Source organism: Nomascus leucogenys, chromosome 14 (assembly GCF_006542625.1).
Source record: "Nomascus leucogenys isolate Asia chromosome 14, Asia_NLE_v1, whole genome shotgun sequence".
Classification (NCBI taxonomy): Eukaryota; Metazoa; Chordata; class Mammalia; order Primates; family Hylobatidae; genus Nomascus; species Nomascus leucogenys.
Genome location: NC_044394.1, coordinates 92,713,917 through 92,730,636, shown reverse-complemented (window position 1 = coordinate 92,730,636; position 16,720 = coordinate 92,713,917). Strand labels below are relative to the sequence as shown.

The 16,720-nt window shown below is 55.0% G+C and overlaps 2 protein-coding genes across 5 annotated transcripts in view; one reads left to right on the top strand and one right to left on the bottom strand.

Moving 5' to 3' along the window:
- Window positions 1-16,720, bottom strand: part of TBCD (tubulin folding cofactor D) — a 186,900-nt gene that overhangs the window by 8,044 nt on the left and 162,136 nt on the right. For 3 of the 4 annotated variants that reach the window (XM_030828266.1, XM_003281647.4, XM_030828267.1), the window contains 11 exons: window positions 14,272-14,334; window positions 13,292-13,368; window positions 11,016-11,097; window positions 9,527-9,645; window positions 8,398-8,489; window positions 7,569-7,706; window positions 6,925-7,008; window positions 5,689-5,847; window positions 5,346-5,484; window positions 4,164-4,285; window positions 2,088-2,165 (listed from right to left, as the gene is read on the bottom strand). In XM_030828266.1, coding sequence (XP_030684126.1) covers window positions 2,088-2,165; window positions 4,164-4,285; window positions 5,346-5,484; window positions 5,689-5,847; window positions 6,925-7,008; window positions 7,569-7,706; window positions 8,398-8,489; window positions 9,527-9,645; window positions 11,016-11,097; window positions 13,292-13,368; window positions 14,272-14,334 — 1,153 coding nt within the window. Of the gene's footprint in view, window positions 1-2,087; window positions 2,166-4,163; window positions 4,286-5,345; window positions 5,485-5,548; window positions 5,575-5,650; window positions 5,848-6,924; window positions 7,009-7,568; window positions 7,707-8,397; window positions 8,490-9,526; window positions 9,646-11,015; window positions 11,098-13,291; window positions 13,369-14,271; window positions 14,335-16,720 lie in introns of those variants that run through there. The other variant, XM_030828268.1, reaches the window with a different exon arrangement.
- Window positions 1-16,720, top strand: part of B3GNTL1 (UDP-GlcNAc:betaGal beta-1,3-N-acetylglucosaminyltransferase like 1) — a 117,678-nt gene that overhangs the window by 93,537 nt on the left and 7,421 nt on the right. The window lies entirely within an intron of this gene.

The following is a 16,720-nucleotide window of genomic DNA, read 5'->3' as shown; positions in this document are numbered from 1 at the left end:
GAGCCATGGTGCCCAGACTTATTTTGAAATTTTTAAGCCAGAAAAATATGTTAATATTTTAGGCCAGGTATGGTGGCTCATGCCTATAATCCCAGCACTTTGGGAGGCAGAGGTGGGCAGATCACCTGAGGTCGGGAGTTCAAGACCAGCCTGACCAACGTGGTGAAACCCCATCTCTACTAAAAATACAAAATTACCTGGGCATGGTAGCGCATGCCTGTAATCCCAGCTACTAGGGAGGCTGAGGCAGAAGAATCACTTGAACCCAGGAGGCAGAGGTTGCAGTGAGCTGAGATCACACCAATTCACTCCAGTCTGGGCAGCAACAGCAAAACTCCATCTCAAAAATAAAATTTAAATGGAATATTTAGCATTGTCTTAAAGGATAATACGCCACAACCGCGCTGGGTGCACCTGTGAACGTGGAGGTTGTTCCAGCAGCAGGTATAAGTAGATCAGTCAGTGATGCCCCATTAACAAAAGGGGAAACCCTTCGATGCTGTTGGATTAAAACACATGTGCAGCGTCCAGCAAAGATGGAGCAACAGAGACCAGATCCACCTCCCGCCCAACGGTTAAGGCAGAGCCAAGTCCAGCCAAGTCCTGGCAGACTCCAGCGGGACGCCCGTGGTGAGAAGCGGGGAATTCTAAGACTGCAGAGCTCGCTCAGATTCTCAGCACCAGAGGGGGCTTCCTGGGGGCCCTTGAGGACTCACCTGGGCCTGGGTCAGCCAGTGCCTGAGTACGAGGACGCTGTCCAAGGCTGGGGAGCAACCACCCAAAAGATGGCCAGAAGCCCCAGCACTGCCCCGGCAGCGGCGGGAAGGGAAGCGCCAGGGAGCAGAGACCTTAAAGGGGCAGAAAACCCCGGAGACCAGCACGGCTGTGGGTCCACCTGACAGCTTAAGAGCAGCGCCCAAGCCAAGCTCAGTGGCTCACGCCTGTAATCCCAGCACTTTGGGAGGCTGAGGTGGGCAGGTCACTTGAGGTCAGGAGTTCGAGACCAGCCTGACCAATGTGGTGAAACCCTGTCTCTACTAAAAATACAAAAAATTAGCCAGCTGTGATGGTGCATGCCTGTAATCCCAGCTACTCAGGAGGCTGAGAGAGAACTGCTTGAACCCGGGAGGAGGTTGCAGTGAGCTGAAATCGAGCCACTGCACTCCAGCCTGGGCAACAGAGCAAGACTCCACCTCAAAACAAATAAAGCAGTGCCCCCCAAAAAAGACCACACTGTCTCCAGATGACCCAACGTGCCCCAGATACAAATATATCCAGGCCATGAGCAGTGGCTCACACCTGTAATCCCAGCACTTTAGGAGGCCAAGGCAGGCACTTGAGGCCAGGAGTTCAAGACCAGCCTGGGAAACATAGTGAAACCCCGTCTCTACTAAAAATACAAACATTAGCCACACATTAGACTACAGCGCATGCCTGTAGTCCCAGACACTTGGGAGGCTGAGGTAGAGGCTGCAGTGAGCTGTGACTGTGCCACTGCACTCCAGCCTGGGCGACCAAGCTAGACCCTGTGTCTCAAGAAAAAAAAAAAAAAGACTGGCCCAACACAGTAAAATTCAATGAAGCAAGAAAACATGGCAACAGCGAGATGAGCACTCAGAGCCAACGACCCAGCTGAGACTGGCCAGGGGCATCCGCACGGCGCAGAAGCAAGGAGCTCCCAGCTCCCGGGCAAGTCCTCGCCAGGTCACCGGCCTTTGCCCTCTCCCCTGCGAGTCTCATCCCCGTACAGCCGAGGCCCCTTCAGGCTCCCGCGGCTCCCAGCACAACCCTGAGGCCCACCCCTGGCCCGGTGGGATACCTGGGGGGAGAGTGCACAGCAGGGCCCCCGGCTCAGCCCCAGATGGGGCTGACTGCACTTACAGTCGTAGTATGTCATTATGTAAATACACTATCATTCCGTTATTCTGAGGGCCAGCTGTGATGACGGTATTTACAGTCATCATAACTGACCCTGAACGCACTGGAAGATCATTTCCGGAAATTCTGATCTCTGTGTCTGATGAGTTTTTAATACGTGAGCTACTTAGGTTTAATCAGAAAGGAAGTCATGAAAAGCAGAGCCTCACTCCTCCTCCGTGGTGAAGATGTCGAAGCAGCCGTGTGTGAGCACGTGGTCCAGCGTCTTCAGCAGCGGCACGGACACCCTGAGGGGAGAAGGAGCTGTGAGACCCTGGACACCAGCAACAAGGAAGCCCATCTACCCGAATGGCTGAGAGTCAGCACCATCCCAGTGGGAACCCTAGCACTGCGGTGGAAACCGACAAGCCCCCTTTATAATTTACGTGGAAATGCAAAGCTTCAGGGAAAGACAAAACAGCTGTGGCAGGAAGAAAGACGGCTGCAGGCTGACACCGAACTTCGAAGATGATGGTAAAGTGGAAGGGATGGAAACAGCACGGCCCTGGTGCCACGTGAAGCAAACACGTCGGGCACAGAAGAGTCCAAAGTAAACCCACAGCTTCTTACAAAGCTGCGACGGCAGCGTGAGGGGAGCCCTTCCAGCACCTGGGGTGGGCACCGCTGGGCGTCAAGATCCCTGTGCCGATGCTATACCATGTATGAAACCTCACTCAAGACACACCCCAGGTCTAAATACACAACCCAAAACTATAAAACAGAAAATCTCGGTGACCATGGATTAGGCAAGCTGTTTTCGACACACCAGAAAAATCTGTGCCTCAGAGAACAAGGGGAGATGCTGGGGCATGAGGAAAGCGTGAGGGCCCCGATCGGTGCGTGAAAGGACAGGCAGGGAGAAAACACCCTCACGTCACATGTGTGATGAGGGAGGATCAGACCACAACAGTCAGGGAAGGAGAACAGAAAAAAATGAAGACCCTTCTCCAGAGAGAATATAAAACAGCAACGTGCCGGTGAGAGTGACCTCAGACAGCATCAGCAGAAAGACAGGACACGTGGGCGTTCCGGAAACCCTCCAGCAGCTTTCCAAGGCTAGACGTTCGCCTCTGTGTGAGCCAGCCTGCGGCGCCTCGGTATTTACCCCACAGAAAAGGAGCTGCAGGAGGTCCCCTCTGGGTGACAGGAGCATCAGGAGAGCTTTAGCACAGGCCGACTAACACACAGGAGAGCTGGGCTCCGCAGCCCACGGAGAGGGAGGCCCTGCTGTGCACACCTACAGCCCATGGAGAGGGAGGCCCTGCTGTGCACACCTACCCACAGGCTTGCACACACAGATGCCTGCAGCTCTACCAGCAACAGCCCCGACGCAGAAACCACCAAAACGCCCAGGCAGACGCACTGTGGTGCCTCCACCAACGGACACGACTGGTCAGCAAGGAGGAATGAGCGACTGGCACACAGCCCAGACGCCTCGAGTGACCACGTGCCGAGGCTACGGTGACGCAGGCCGGGGGCACGGACTCGAAGGGCTGGGAGGAAACCTTGGCTGGAGCCCACCGTCGTGACTGGGGAAGGTTTTAAGAGTGGACACCTGTCAAAATCGACCCAACTGCCCCTTTATGTGCAGCTGATGATAGTCGTAAGGAGAAGAGAAAACACGGCTGGGCCGAGTTCCTGTTTGCCGAGAGCGGCATCTGTGCTCTCACGGGAGAGGCTGCCGAGGCCCCGCCGAGGGGACACGAGGCCCGTGTCCTCGTCCTCACACATGCGGGGAAGAGCCCGTCCATAGGATGGTCCCAATTCTGAGGTCAAGGCCCACAGGGTCTACACTCCACCTCCACGTAAAGCCAGAAACTTCTAGAAAGCAGTCATGTTTCTCACTTGACATTCCATCCTCAGGAACGCGAAGCTCTCACTCGCCAGGTGGCTGATGAGCGTCCGCAAGCGCGTCCCCGGGTGCACCAAGCTGGAGGGGCTCCCCACAACGCCTTCCTACACACAGGCACCGCCTTCTACTCATATTACCTTTACGTCCAGTGTACACAGAACGGTCATTTCCCTGCCTCACGTGGAGGCTGGAAGAGGAGGTGCAGGGGCTGAGGCCTGGCCGCCCAGACAACCATGTGCTGCAGGCACATCCTCCTCCTCGCTGAGCCACCAGCTGGTAAAGCGTGTGTCTCACTTCTCCCTTCAGACCCTGCGAGACCCCGGGGATCTGTGGGAACCTGGGGAGAGGCACCAGCACCACTCACACCTCTGAGGCCCCAAGAGACACCACTCACCTCTCATTCAGAAGGTTGTCCTCAAAGATCTGCAGAAGGGTCCCACTGAAGATGCCCAGGGCCTGCGGGTCGCTCTGAATGCCCTTCATGTACTCAAAGAGGCTCTGGGTGGAGTGCCGGATCTGCAACACGGAGACACCTCAGAAGGCGGTGGGACCCCCCGAGCCTGCCACCCCTCAGGCTGGGCTACAGCCAGTCAAGCATCTGCTAGAGCAGAACTGCTCCGAGCTGCAGAGACGCAAAGGTCTCGCCCGCAGCAGCTGGTGCGGACGCCAGCACGGAGCCACCCACGGTGCAGACACCCAAAGCAGACACACGGCCCTCGGCAGCGGCAGCTCAGACTGAGCCCTCACTTAGGACGGGGGGAGCGCACGTGACGAGAGGCTGCGGCCACTCACGTTGGGTTTCGCTCACGTTTCCCACTGAAGCGGGATTTGATAATCCCCACAACTCCCCTGTGTGCAGAATGTCTCGGGGCCCCGCTCGCCCATGGCCCAGGTCTCCCCACACGCCTCCTCACGGCACAGAGGGCACCTATCGTCCTGTGGCCCGGGTCTCCCCGCACGCCTCCGCACAGCACAGAGGGCACCTCATGTCCTGTTACGTGTTTTCTAGGACACAGCAGCTGTCACAGTGTTGCCACACGAAGCAGGTCATGACCCAAGGTGCAGGGGCCACGAGTGACAAGATGCAGAGAGGCCTTCAAGTTCCACAGCTCAGCCACAGACTGAGGCTCTGGAGACCCTCCCCACAGACATGGAAAGCTGGGCCTAGAGCCCTGGAAGTGGAGGACGGAGGCAGATCTAGAACCCGATGGAGCCCAGGTACCCACATGCAGGCGTGAGACACAGGTCCTGGAGGGTTGAACCCCGAGGGGACGCTGGGAGCTCCAGGGCTGCGGCCGCAGGAAGAGAGTGGCGCCGGCCCACTTCAAAGTCTGCTGCTGACCCCCACTCAATGTGCTGTTCCACCTTCATCAGACTCGACCATCCCACAGGCCCTAAGCCTCCTGGGTCATGAAGAAGACACTGGGCCCCTGACCCCCTAACCAAATATGCCCAAGAGAGATAGAAAGCAATGGAAGAAAAGGCCCAGCTCCATACACGCTCCCAAGAGACAGGGAGGCGCCAGGCACCCCTGGAACCACCACCTCCCGCCCCAGCCAGCCCGACGCCTCCTCACCGTCGACTCCGTCAAGCCGCCCAGGGACACGACTAGCCCCAGCAGGACGTGGTAGCGGTAGGTGGGCAGCCCAAGGAGCTGGATGATGCGTGGGAAGGCCTGGGAAGGTGCATTCCAGTTCACGGAGGCCACGTCGGACCTTCAAGAGAGTGGGTGAGACAAGGCCAGGCTGCCGATGATCTTGCCACGGCTGCGGGGCCAGTGCGGGGGGCCTACGCCCCAACAGTACCTGGCAGCCAGCACGGGGGGCCTACACCCCATCGGTACCTGGGAGCCAGCACGGGGGGCCTACACCCCAACGGTACCTGGGAGCCAGCACGGGGGGCCTACACCCCAACGGTACCTGGGAAAGAGCTTTTCCAGTTCTCCTCGGTGGGGCACGTGGGGGATGGGAGGGCTGTCAAAGTGCAGGAGAGTCAGGAACACGCTGGCGGCGTGAGCACGGAAACAGTCAATCTTCTCACTGGCCTGCTGGGCCACACAGCACATGATGCGCTCACAGCTGCAAACCGAGAGCGGGAGGTAAACCAAGGGTGGGCGGTAAAGGCGGGCGGTAAACCAAGGGTGGGCGGTAAAGGCAGGTGGTAAACCAAGGGCGGGCGGTAAAGGCGGGCGGTAAATCAAGAGCGGGCAGTAAACTGAGCGCAGGTGGTCCAAGCCGTGACTCCAGCCCAAGCACCATGAGGACATGCGGGCTCCTCAGGACATGGCGGCTGAGTTGGCAGCTGACACCAGGACACTGGGCTCGGAAGAACCACACTCCATTACCTTCACATCCCAGGAGCCCAACCCTACAGGTGCACAGCAAACACATGCTATGTACATGTTACACATGTGCTACGTGTTACAAGCGTGCTGATGAGGTCTTAGGGTTGAAGCAGGGACAACTAATAGGATTACAGGAGCGGGTGGAGAAGAGTGATGGGGACAGAGAAGCTGGGGCTGGGGAAGAGACAGGGAGGGGGAAGGAGAAAGAGGTGAGAACTAAGGAAATCAGGCCCGGGATCCCCACGACCGAGTGCCCCCAACAGAGAGACCGACAGCAAGGGCAGGGCCTGGGGGTACCCACAACCCAGTGCCCCCGACAGAGAGACCGACAGCAAGGGCAGGGCCTGGGGGTACCCACAACCCAGTGCCCCCGACAGAGATGCACAGCAAAGCAGGCCCCAGTGGCAGCCTCAGGTGCAGGGAACTGAATGATGGCTCAGCTGGTCCTGGCAGGAGCGGACCCCCAGGTTCAGGGTCCTAAGCTGAGAAGTCCCCACCTCCTGCCCAGCCCTACTCCGGGAAGCTGGCTGTCATCCAACTGGCCAGAGCACTGTTGGAGGCCCAGGCTGGGGAGCAAAGCCTCGTGCTGGGGGCACTGGGCAGAGGAGGAGGAGCCCCAGCTCAAGCCACGGCTACGGGGGCAGGAGGGGCCTGCACAAACCTGGGGTCAGGGACCAGAGAGGTTCTCTGGGAGGACGATGTGTGCCCAGCAGTGCAAATGCCACTGAGCACCAGGACCGCCCACCCCGCCAGCCTCCCCAAGCTCGGGGCTGCCCTCTAGGGTGCAGAAGGCCTGCGACGCGACACTCACATGTGGGCCTCTATCAGCTCAGGCTGGCTCCGAGCCAGCAGAAGGGTCAGCTCCATCAGACTGGTCATGGTGGCCTTGCGGACCCTGATGGGAAAAGGAGAGGCAGAGACACCCAGCTTGAGAGGGGGTGAACCCTGGTTCTGCCAACCATGCTGGCAGCCTGTGTGAATTCGACACCTGTGACTAACCCCACACAGAGGCCAGGCACGCTACCAGGGAGAAAAGTCACGGGGCCTGCAGAGGTTCCCTGTGTGCAGGGAAGGAAGACACACAGCCACACACACCGGGGCCCCGAGGCATCCTACACACACAGGCGTTTTGGGGATTATCAACGCTACTTCAGCAAGAAATGTTGGCAAACCCAATGTAAGCAGCCAGGAGCCTTTCATTGAAGACGCGTCCTCCCTCACACCCTGTCAACCAGGACGATGCAGGCCCAACACCTGAGGACGGGCCGGACAAGCACCTGCAAAGCCACGCAGGCTCACCCGGGAGCAGAGAACAGGTCATCCTCCCGAGCCTTTAAAACGCAAAACACAGCACTCTACAAAGATTTCTCCCTGCAGAAGAGGCCAGGGCCTCCGCGTTTCCATGGGATGGACGGGCTTCTCAGAAGAAGCGCTCACCCACTGCTACGCACGTACCAGGCGCCCACATCCCCTCTGCTGTCCGTGGTGTAGTCGTCCATGCAGCCCAGCAGCGCACAGTAAATCTGGGAAACGTTCTCTCTGCACACAGCTTCGTCTGGGGCTCCTGCTTTCACACCGACAGTCTGGCAAATCCTGAAATTTGAAATGTGTGAGCTAACGAACAAACATCTGTGAGCCTCGTCTTCCACATCACAGAGGTCTGATGTGTGTTCCTGATCCTGAGAAGACACGCTGAGAACAGTCCAGGAACCTCGGGTAGATCAGAAATCCAGAGCTCCTTCCACACGTACGGAACGTGGGACATGCTTCCCCGAGGTCACGCTCTGCCGTCTCTCCGGCTGAAAGGTGGACAGGGACGCCCCCTGCGGCTGGTCCCTCCCACTTCCCACCCTGACTAGAGGGGACGGATGCTGGCATAGGAGAGAAGGGGGCGTGCGTGGCCCCCGCGGGGCTGCTCCTCGTGTGCCTGCAGGGAGGAGAGGGCATATGGCATGGCCCCGGGTGCGTGTCTGTCAACGAGTGCGGAGATCATTCCAAACACTGGCTGGCAGGGTCACCTCCTCTTTGCCAACCTTGGCCCAGGACACATTCCCCAATTCTCGAAGGGGCCCAGTGTTCCTAAAGAGTTTAACATTCACTATGACTATGACAGCAAGAGACTGAAAGCGCCTCCAGCAGCTGGCACTGACAATCCTCTGGAAGAGAGGAAACCTAGGAAGTGAAGAATCATAAATCCTGCCTCTAAGCAAAAACATCCCCCTTAGCATTCATTTGCGGGCCTTTCAGGGACTTACGACTTCAGGGAGGAACCGCTGGGACTCACCTAGCAATGGCCTTCAAGCCATCTCTCCTGGATTCAGCAAAGTTTACGGCCTCAGGGGAAGTGTGGGTAACTTCTATTAAACCTGTGAGAACCTGGAAAGCAATAAAGAATCACAGAAGAACCACAAGCTATAACGAAGTGCACTCTTTAGGGAGGTGGCACTGTCAGCCCGGAGCCATAGACCCCGCGCCATGCGACAGGCAGCTCCTGGCACCACCTTCCTCACGGGGCCATCCACAGCCCCTGGAGAAGCCCACGAAGGACACCCGGGGAGAGGTCACCTCCAGCCTCTCCACAGCCAGCCCCCACCCCAGGGCGTCACTGGGGGTCTGGCCGCACCCTGAGGTCCCCCTCTTTTGTCCTATGCTGAGACCTGGGGTATGGGACAAAGGAAGCTGCTGGGTCCCGAAAGCCTCATCTGTCACGTCTCCAAGTGATTCTGTTTCACATTTATCTGTGTTTCAACTGGATAAACCCCCACACGGGAGTTTTAGATGGCATGGCGGCTGCAAGGTCCACCTGCCACACGGGCAGGAGTCCGTCTGGAGCTGCGGATCCTGAGGTGCCAAGGCTGGATCCCATGGGGAGGGAAGGGCGTGGGGAACAGTGGCCAGGGCCTATTCCAGCTTCAGATGGCCAGAGGGGAGACAAGCAGGAGTTCCCGGCAGCTCGGTCAGTGGGACCCAGCACCACAGGAAAGTGTGAGAGAGCAGGTCACCGAGGCCAGCGTGAGGCTGACCTGTGGAAGGACGTGGAGCCACGTCTGAACCCCGCCTGGATGCGCAGCCGCAACCAAAATAGGAGCCGGCTCCACAACGTGCAAAGGCAACCGTGTTCTCTTCACTCTCAGCAGCTGCTTCTACAAACAACACCTTCTCCTCCCTCCCAGAATTCAGCTTTTCGAAGTCTGTCCTCTGACAGCAAAGAGTTCGCCAGGGCCCCAAGGGGCCACAGACCTTGGGTGCCCTCTGCCCCCTTTCTCCTGGCCACAGGTGCCGGCTTCCAGGAATCCCCTCCCAGCTACAAGCACTGATGGGTTTACTAACGGCTGGGCCTACCTCATGCCCCAACACACGAGGCTCCCACACCCTCGCCCTAGGCCCCGTCCACTGCGCGTGGCCAGCCTCACCTGCTGGAGCCGGCCTTTCAGAAGGAAACCTGGAAGGGCGCCCAAGGCCAACGAGAAGCCACAGCGAGTCATCTCCTCGGGGTTCCGAAGCTCAGCCAGGTACTGCGTGATCAGCTCCTCTGAAAGGAAGTAACGAGTGTGAAGAGAGGCCCTCTGCTGCCCATCGTGTACAGCCACACCCGACGTGTGCCCCAAACAGGAGCAAAGCCACAGTAAACAAAGGAGGAGCCGCCCAAGGTTCACAAAGCAGACACGTTTCCAAAGTGGCCTACCTCAAAATAGGAATCAAAAAGAGAATTTTTTTTTTTTGAGAGAGAGTCTCATTCTGTCACCCAGGCTGGAGTGCAGTGGTGCAAGCTTAGCGCACTTCAGCCTCCAACTCATACTCAGCCTCCCAAGTAGCTGGGATCACAGGCGTGTGCCACCATGCCAAGCTAATGCATGATTTTTATAAACTTATAATAATTTTAAGTGCTGATTCACACACTTTTGATGTGATTAATAATGCATGTTCTATCACATGACATAAACGAACACTGTGGGCCAACATATGTGCATGTGACACTTTAAAAATAAAAAGTACGATTCATGAAACAGATCCCTCAAACAGTTACATGATGTGCGAGAAATGAGCCCGAACTTCAGCACGGGGGTGCAGCATGTACAGTGAGGCGGTACAGCAGCTATGCACAGGACACGGCGTAAAGCCAGCCTTATGCTACTTTCATAAAGAAGGAAAAAACAGCAAAATGTATTAATGAGTGAAGAACACACACCAGAAAAATGGCACGGTGCGTACAAAAATTCTAAAAACACTGACCGAGCACGGTGGCTCACGCCCGTAATCCCAGAACTTTGGGAGGCTGGCGCAGGTGGATCACCTGAGGTCAGGAGTTCAATTCCAGCCTGGCCAATGTGGTGAGACCCCCGTCTCTACTAAAAATACAAAAATTAGCCGGGCGTGGTGGCGGGCACCTGTAGTCCCAGCTACTCAGGAGGTTGAGGCACAAGAATTGCTCGAACCCGCGAGGCAGAGGTTGCAGTGAGCCGAATCATGCCACCCCACTCCAGCCTGGGCGACAGAGCAAGACTCTGTCTCAAAAAAAAAAAAAAAAAAAAAAAAAAAAAAAAAAATATATATATATATATATATATACTATAATATATATATATATATAGTGTAAGAAAACACAACTGAAAGCGTGATTCTGCGCTTCAAAAAGTAACGCTGTGTTCCAGGACCAGCTGCCAGGGTGCCGTCAACAGAGACGTGTCCCTGCAGAGCCACCTGTTCAGAGGTGATGCAACATCCTGGGCAGCTGCGGGACGTGCCCACAGATCCTCGGCTGGGAACCTGAGACCCGAACAGTCCCACTCCAGCCGTGATCGTGGTGGCTCTGCTCCACCACACAACGGAGGCCTCCTCCGTGCCCAGACACCCCCCAGCAGCTTCCTGCTGGAAGCCCCTGGAGCCTTCAAGAACACTCACCCTGAATTGCGGGATCTGCCTCCCCCAGCTCCTTCATGTAATATTCACTGCAGAGAGCGGCCAGGGCCGAGACTGCTGCATCCTAAAACAAAGGCAGCATGGTGAGCGCACAGCAGCTCTGCTCGGAGAAGCCCCCGGCCAGGGACAGAGCAGGTCACCGTGAAGTCGGAGAAGCACCTGACTAGCCGTGGTCACCCTGAGGTCAGAGAAGGACCTGACCAGGGACACGGCGGGTCACCCTGAGGTCAGAGCAGCCCCTGCCTGACCAGGGACACAGTGGGTTGCCCTGAGGTTGGAGAAGCGCCAGGCCAAGGACACAGCAGGTCACCCTGAGGTTGGAGAAGGACCTGACCAGGGACACAGCGGGTCACCCTGAGGTCTGGACACAGGATGACTTTAGAACCAAACCAAAAGAACCCCTAAGTCATGCTACTCCTTTCCAGCGTGCCTGCTCACCATTGTCTGTCAGATACACGCATCAATTGACTACCACAGCAACTAAGAAACTGAATGGATAACCTGATTCCTTCCACACTGCCTGTCTTCTAATATGGAACAATAATAAAATGGAGCATATTTCTCTTTCCCAGAAATAGTCACTAAGGAAAAGGCACACACTGTGCACCCAGAGTAACGGGGCAGGGCCTCCAGGCCAAGCCACGTCAGCCTCATTTAGAGAGACGGGGCTCCGGGGACGCACGGGGAACAGGAATAATGGGGCAGGGCCTCCAGGCTAAGCCACGTCAGCCTCATTTAGAAAGACAGGGCTCCGGGGGCACACTGGGAACAGGAGTTGGGGCCGGACAGCAGGAGACCCTCGGGAACCCATCCAAGGCCACCAGGAGCCGTGGTGGGAGGGGTGGCAATTGCTGCACAGAGCAGGAGCGGGCAGAGTCACCAGTCCTACCGTGTGCAGGGCTCAGTGCCACTGTCTCCTCGAACCCCCACCTCTGCCACCTACGGAGGAGCCTCTCGTGACCACACAGCCAGCAAGTGGCAAACACCGAACCCACGTGTTCTTTCCACTGCTCCCCCAAAGCCCATGAGCCGAGGCCAACAGAGCAGCCTTGGAGAGGCACTGGGGGCAGGGCGGGCGGCGGCCATGAGCAGAGGAGGTGCGTTGTCCACAGGGGGCTGCATTCCACGAGTCACCATCTGTGCCAATCCCAGGGGCAAAATGTACCAGTATCACGGCCGGCGTGAATTAATCATGGACTTTTGAAAGAAAATTTTGAGACACTGATCATGATGCATTCAAATTCAACTAGTAGAACTGTACTTGGATCCTACAGAATGTTCAAGTTCCTTAAGGAAAAAATAAATAAGGAAATTGAAGACGCTAAGGAAAAAGAAATGCTAAGCATGGAAGAAGTCAGAGAATTACAAGACACCTAAATGCACTTCCGTTCTTCATCCTCAGTATCAGAACCCAGTCAATGCTGGTAACCATGCTTGCTTGCTTGCTTGCTTGCTTGCTTGCTTGCTTGCTTGCTTTTTCTGAGACAGAGTCTTGCTCTGTCACCCAGGCTGGAGTGCAATGGTGTGATCTTGACTCACTGCAACCTTCGCCTCCCAAGTTCAAGGAATTCTCCTGCCTCAGCCTCTTGAGTAGCTGGGATTACAGGCGCACGCCACCTCACCCCGCTAATTTTTGTATTTTTAGTAGAGATGGAGTTTCACCATGCTGGCCAGGCTGGCCTCGAACTCCTGACCTTGAGTGATCCACCCGCCACTGTGCTGGGCCCATGGTTTCTTATCTATGCAATGAGATCGGCATTACAGCTCTGTGAGTCCAAAGTCCTTCTGTATCCCCCCCAGGACGGGAGGGGAGGGCAGGTGGCTGGGGACACACACACACACACTGGCACCCACACAACATGACCAGGTCAATGTGTGCGGGCAGAGGTCCTGGGGTGCCGTTTTCTCATCTGCATAGGAGCATCATAAAGGGAGTTTCCAAACCTCGGATCCTACAGGACACGGAACTCAACAGAGCACAGTTACTATTGATGCAGAAAAAGTGTTTCAAAGGTGACCATAATTAAAACAGCCAGAAACAATAAAAAATTAAGCATTTGGATTCCAGTGGCTGTATTGGATTTTCTGGTTATAAACCATGTAGACGCTACCATCCGGGATTGCAAATGGAATGCCCGCATTTGTCAGTTACCAGGCTAGTGCAGGGACAGCCTCCTGATGCACGGTCACCAACACAAACACCATCCGTAACTAACACACTAACACAGCCGCACCGGGAACGCCTGTGCTCACCGTACCTTGATCTGCTGTCGGGAGTCACTTGAGATGAGATGGAGATGTCTCAAAGTGTCATTTATCAGCCACTGCCAACCATCTGTCAAAGAAAGAAGTTAGTGTACCCAGGCAATCAAAAACACCATGAAATCAAAAACAACAGAAAAACAACTTCTATTAATACTAATCTTAAAGCTGACAGTAACCTTTGAGAGGAATCTGTGGAAAAGCAAAAGTGAATATTCTCCATGTTGTGGTATTAAGTCTAAGGCCCCTTCCATTTGAAGGGGAAAGGCCCTCTTGTGGCTGTTAAATTGTGTTAAGCTCTTACTGGGGGAAATACCAGCATTCTGTAAACTTTTATACATCACATTTTGGGAAACTTTTATTCTTTGTTACCCCTAACTCTTTTCCTTCAAACGGTCTCCTCCGGCTTCCACAAATATAAACCCAAATCTTTAACCCAATTAGATCCTGCACAAGCAACAAATGTGAAGGCTGTTCAATTAAAAAAAAAAAAAAAAAAGTCCTAACTTCTGAGGCTGCTGAGACAGCCCCGGGACACCACAGCCCTGGGGGCTCCCTTCACTGTGCTCTGGCGGCCCAGTGTGGGGGGCTGCTGAGGGGCTGGAGCCGCCTCTGCCCACAGGGTCCGTAGTGTCGGCGGCCAGCTCTCTCCTGGTCCACGAGGGCCTGGGTGGCTGCAGCTCCCAACTGTCTGCCTGGGAGAAGAATTGACCCAGAGTGCACCGGGCATGGCAGCGAGGAGATGGGGGCACTGAGGTGGCGGCAGCGAAGGGCCCTCCTGTGTTGGGGGGAGAGGGTGGTAGGTACCCATTATTCAAGCAGGTTCTTGTAGCAACTTCAAGGCAATGTATCCGATTAATATCGTGAACCTTTAAGCTATAACCCTTATCCCCCCCATCCTAACAGGTTCATTTTTACCTTTTAATTTGAAGTCATTCTGGAAGAAAATGCTATTATTAAAAACAAAAGCACTTACCAATTATGGTGTCACCTTTAAAGGGCATTTTGGAAAGTGACAACTTTTCTATTAAAACGCACACTGGAAAACAAACAAAAAAAAGGATAGACGCAATGTTACTTTTCCAAAAGCGCCTGCCACAGCGCCTTGCCCTTGCCGCATTCTGAGTTGTGTGCGGCCAGTTTCTGCCCCCCCGCCCGCCCAACCTACCCTGCTGCCAGGGCTGGAAACATCCCAGAACCATTTCAGAACCACCACGAGAAGCCCAAGATGCCTCCTCCGCTGAGCAGCCTGAAGAAAGTGCTGCAGACCCAGCCAGGTGGCCAAAGGCCCATGTGTGAGCCCACATGCACCTCAGAGAAGCCGGGCCTGCCTGTCAGGGAGCTGCAGGCGTCCCTGTGATGGGCTGTACAGGAAGCATAGTGGCTTCTGCTCCTGAACCTGTCACTCAGGACCCAAGCGACAGACAGCCATCACCTGCACTGCTCCAGACCGCAGGCCGTGCCTGTCACTTCCCCACGTAGCTCATCACTCACACTCTCCATGACCAGAAATGTAACCCTGACCAGCCACGAGGGAACCGGGACGCACGAGACAGAGATGACTGAACAGAATCAGCAGCTCCCATGGCCACACACTGCTCTGGCTCCCACCGCTTCTACCTAACAACGGAACCCACTCGCAGACGTCTCCTGCACGCTTTTTCACGGTATTTGCTATTTCTCCTGAGGGACTAAACTCTCCTTCCATTTTTTGTCACCATGAACAAGGAGGCCTGTCTGTGCTACAGATGCGGAGGCCGTCGGTCCACCCGACGTCCCTGCGCACAGGACAGGGACCACATACACTTCCCATCGTCACAGATACTGCCACTCAGCAAACTGAACAGACCGGACAACTCCTGGTCCACGAGAGACCCTGCTCTGGTCTGTCAGCACCAAGATTCTTCAGGGCCAACCGCGGCCGACTAGAAAGAGGAAAACGGTCCCCTCAATGCGAAGTAATCTGGTACTTCCTTGCCTCCGAGGTGAGGCCAGCACCCTCACCGTCTGCGGCCACGTGGGTCTGCTCCTCTCCTGCATGAAATGCCCACACGTCTGCTCTGCCCCATTTCACACTGGATCCTTTACCTCGTCACAGGCAATTTTACAATTTAGTCTTTGTACGCTAATTAACTTTTTACCTTTTGACTGCAGTACAGACGTTTACTCTGAATCTCTATTTTCCCTACCAACCTATACATGGTCTATTCTTCAATATAAGGCCCAACATAATGATCTCCTTTTGTTTCTGCCTTGCGGAATTATTATTATAAAATATGTTAGCTGGGGATTACATGCCAAGAGGGGGGAAACAAAAAGAAACAAAAAACCCCAGAAAACCAGTTCTCACCACCAGTTAGAAAAACCCAGCGAGGGTCTGCTGGGACCTGACATTCAGGGTCTGCTTTTGAGAAAGGAAGCACTGGGAAGACAAAACAAGGGTCTGTGCTCAGGGACGCCGGGCGAGACTGGGTCCCGTAAACTATTTCTCTTTACTTCTGTGCAGATTTGAAAATTTCTAAACTAAGAAGTTTTCTTCAGAGACTGACATTGTCCTACAACATCTCCTAAAATTTCTTTCAGGATTTTTATGATGGTAGTTTTTATGCGTAAGTTTAGTAACTCTCACATTTAGTTTTAGATACGATTTTACCTTCTTCCACGTGGGCACCTGTAACACCATCGCTCACTCAATGCGTTCCCCTTTTCACCAAAACCACACCTTTGTCACAGTGTGAGTCCTTTCAGCTCTGAACACAGCACTACTCTGACGTGTTTTAAGGACTGGGAAATGGAAGTCCTAACTAGTTTTTAAAATAATTTTCTTGGAGATGCACCCTGCATGTGAACTTTAAATGTATTTTATAATCAAGTTAAAAACGGCACGCGGGGCTCAGCGGTGGAATAAGCGGGGCGTCAGCCTCTCACGAAAGAGCACACGGGACTTAGCGGTAGACATGAAAAGGTTTGTACCCACATCTCGCACAGGAATTTCCTGGCAACCTTGTTCACAACAGCAACAGATAGAAATAGCCCCGGTGTACTTTACTGAGTGCTGGTTGAATGCGCTCTGGTAAAACCCAACCGTGGGCTAGGAAGGCCCAAACTGTGAACACATGGACAGCTGGATGGGGTCTCAGGGCACCACGCTCACAGAAAATGCCCACCTCAAAATGCCACGACCATACAAGTCGATCATGGCATGTTCTAGAAGGGACAGACTGGCGGCAGGGGGGCAGGGTGAGAATGCAAAGGGCAGGACGCAGGTTTCTGATTGAGTGTCGAGTCAGTTACAGAAACCTACACAGGGCACCAATCCGCATGAAACTAGACACACATGGCCACTCCACACACACGAAGCCGCGAAACCGCACAGGCCTGCAGTCCAGTTAGAGGCAGGGCCTTGACACCACGGTCCCGGGTCC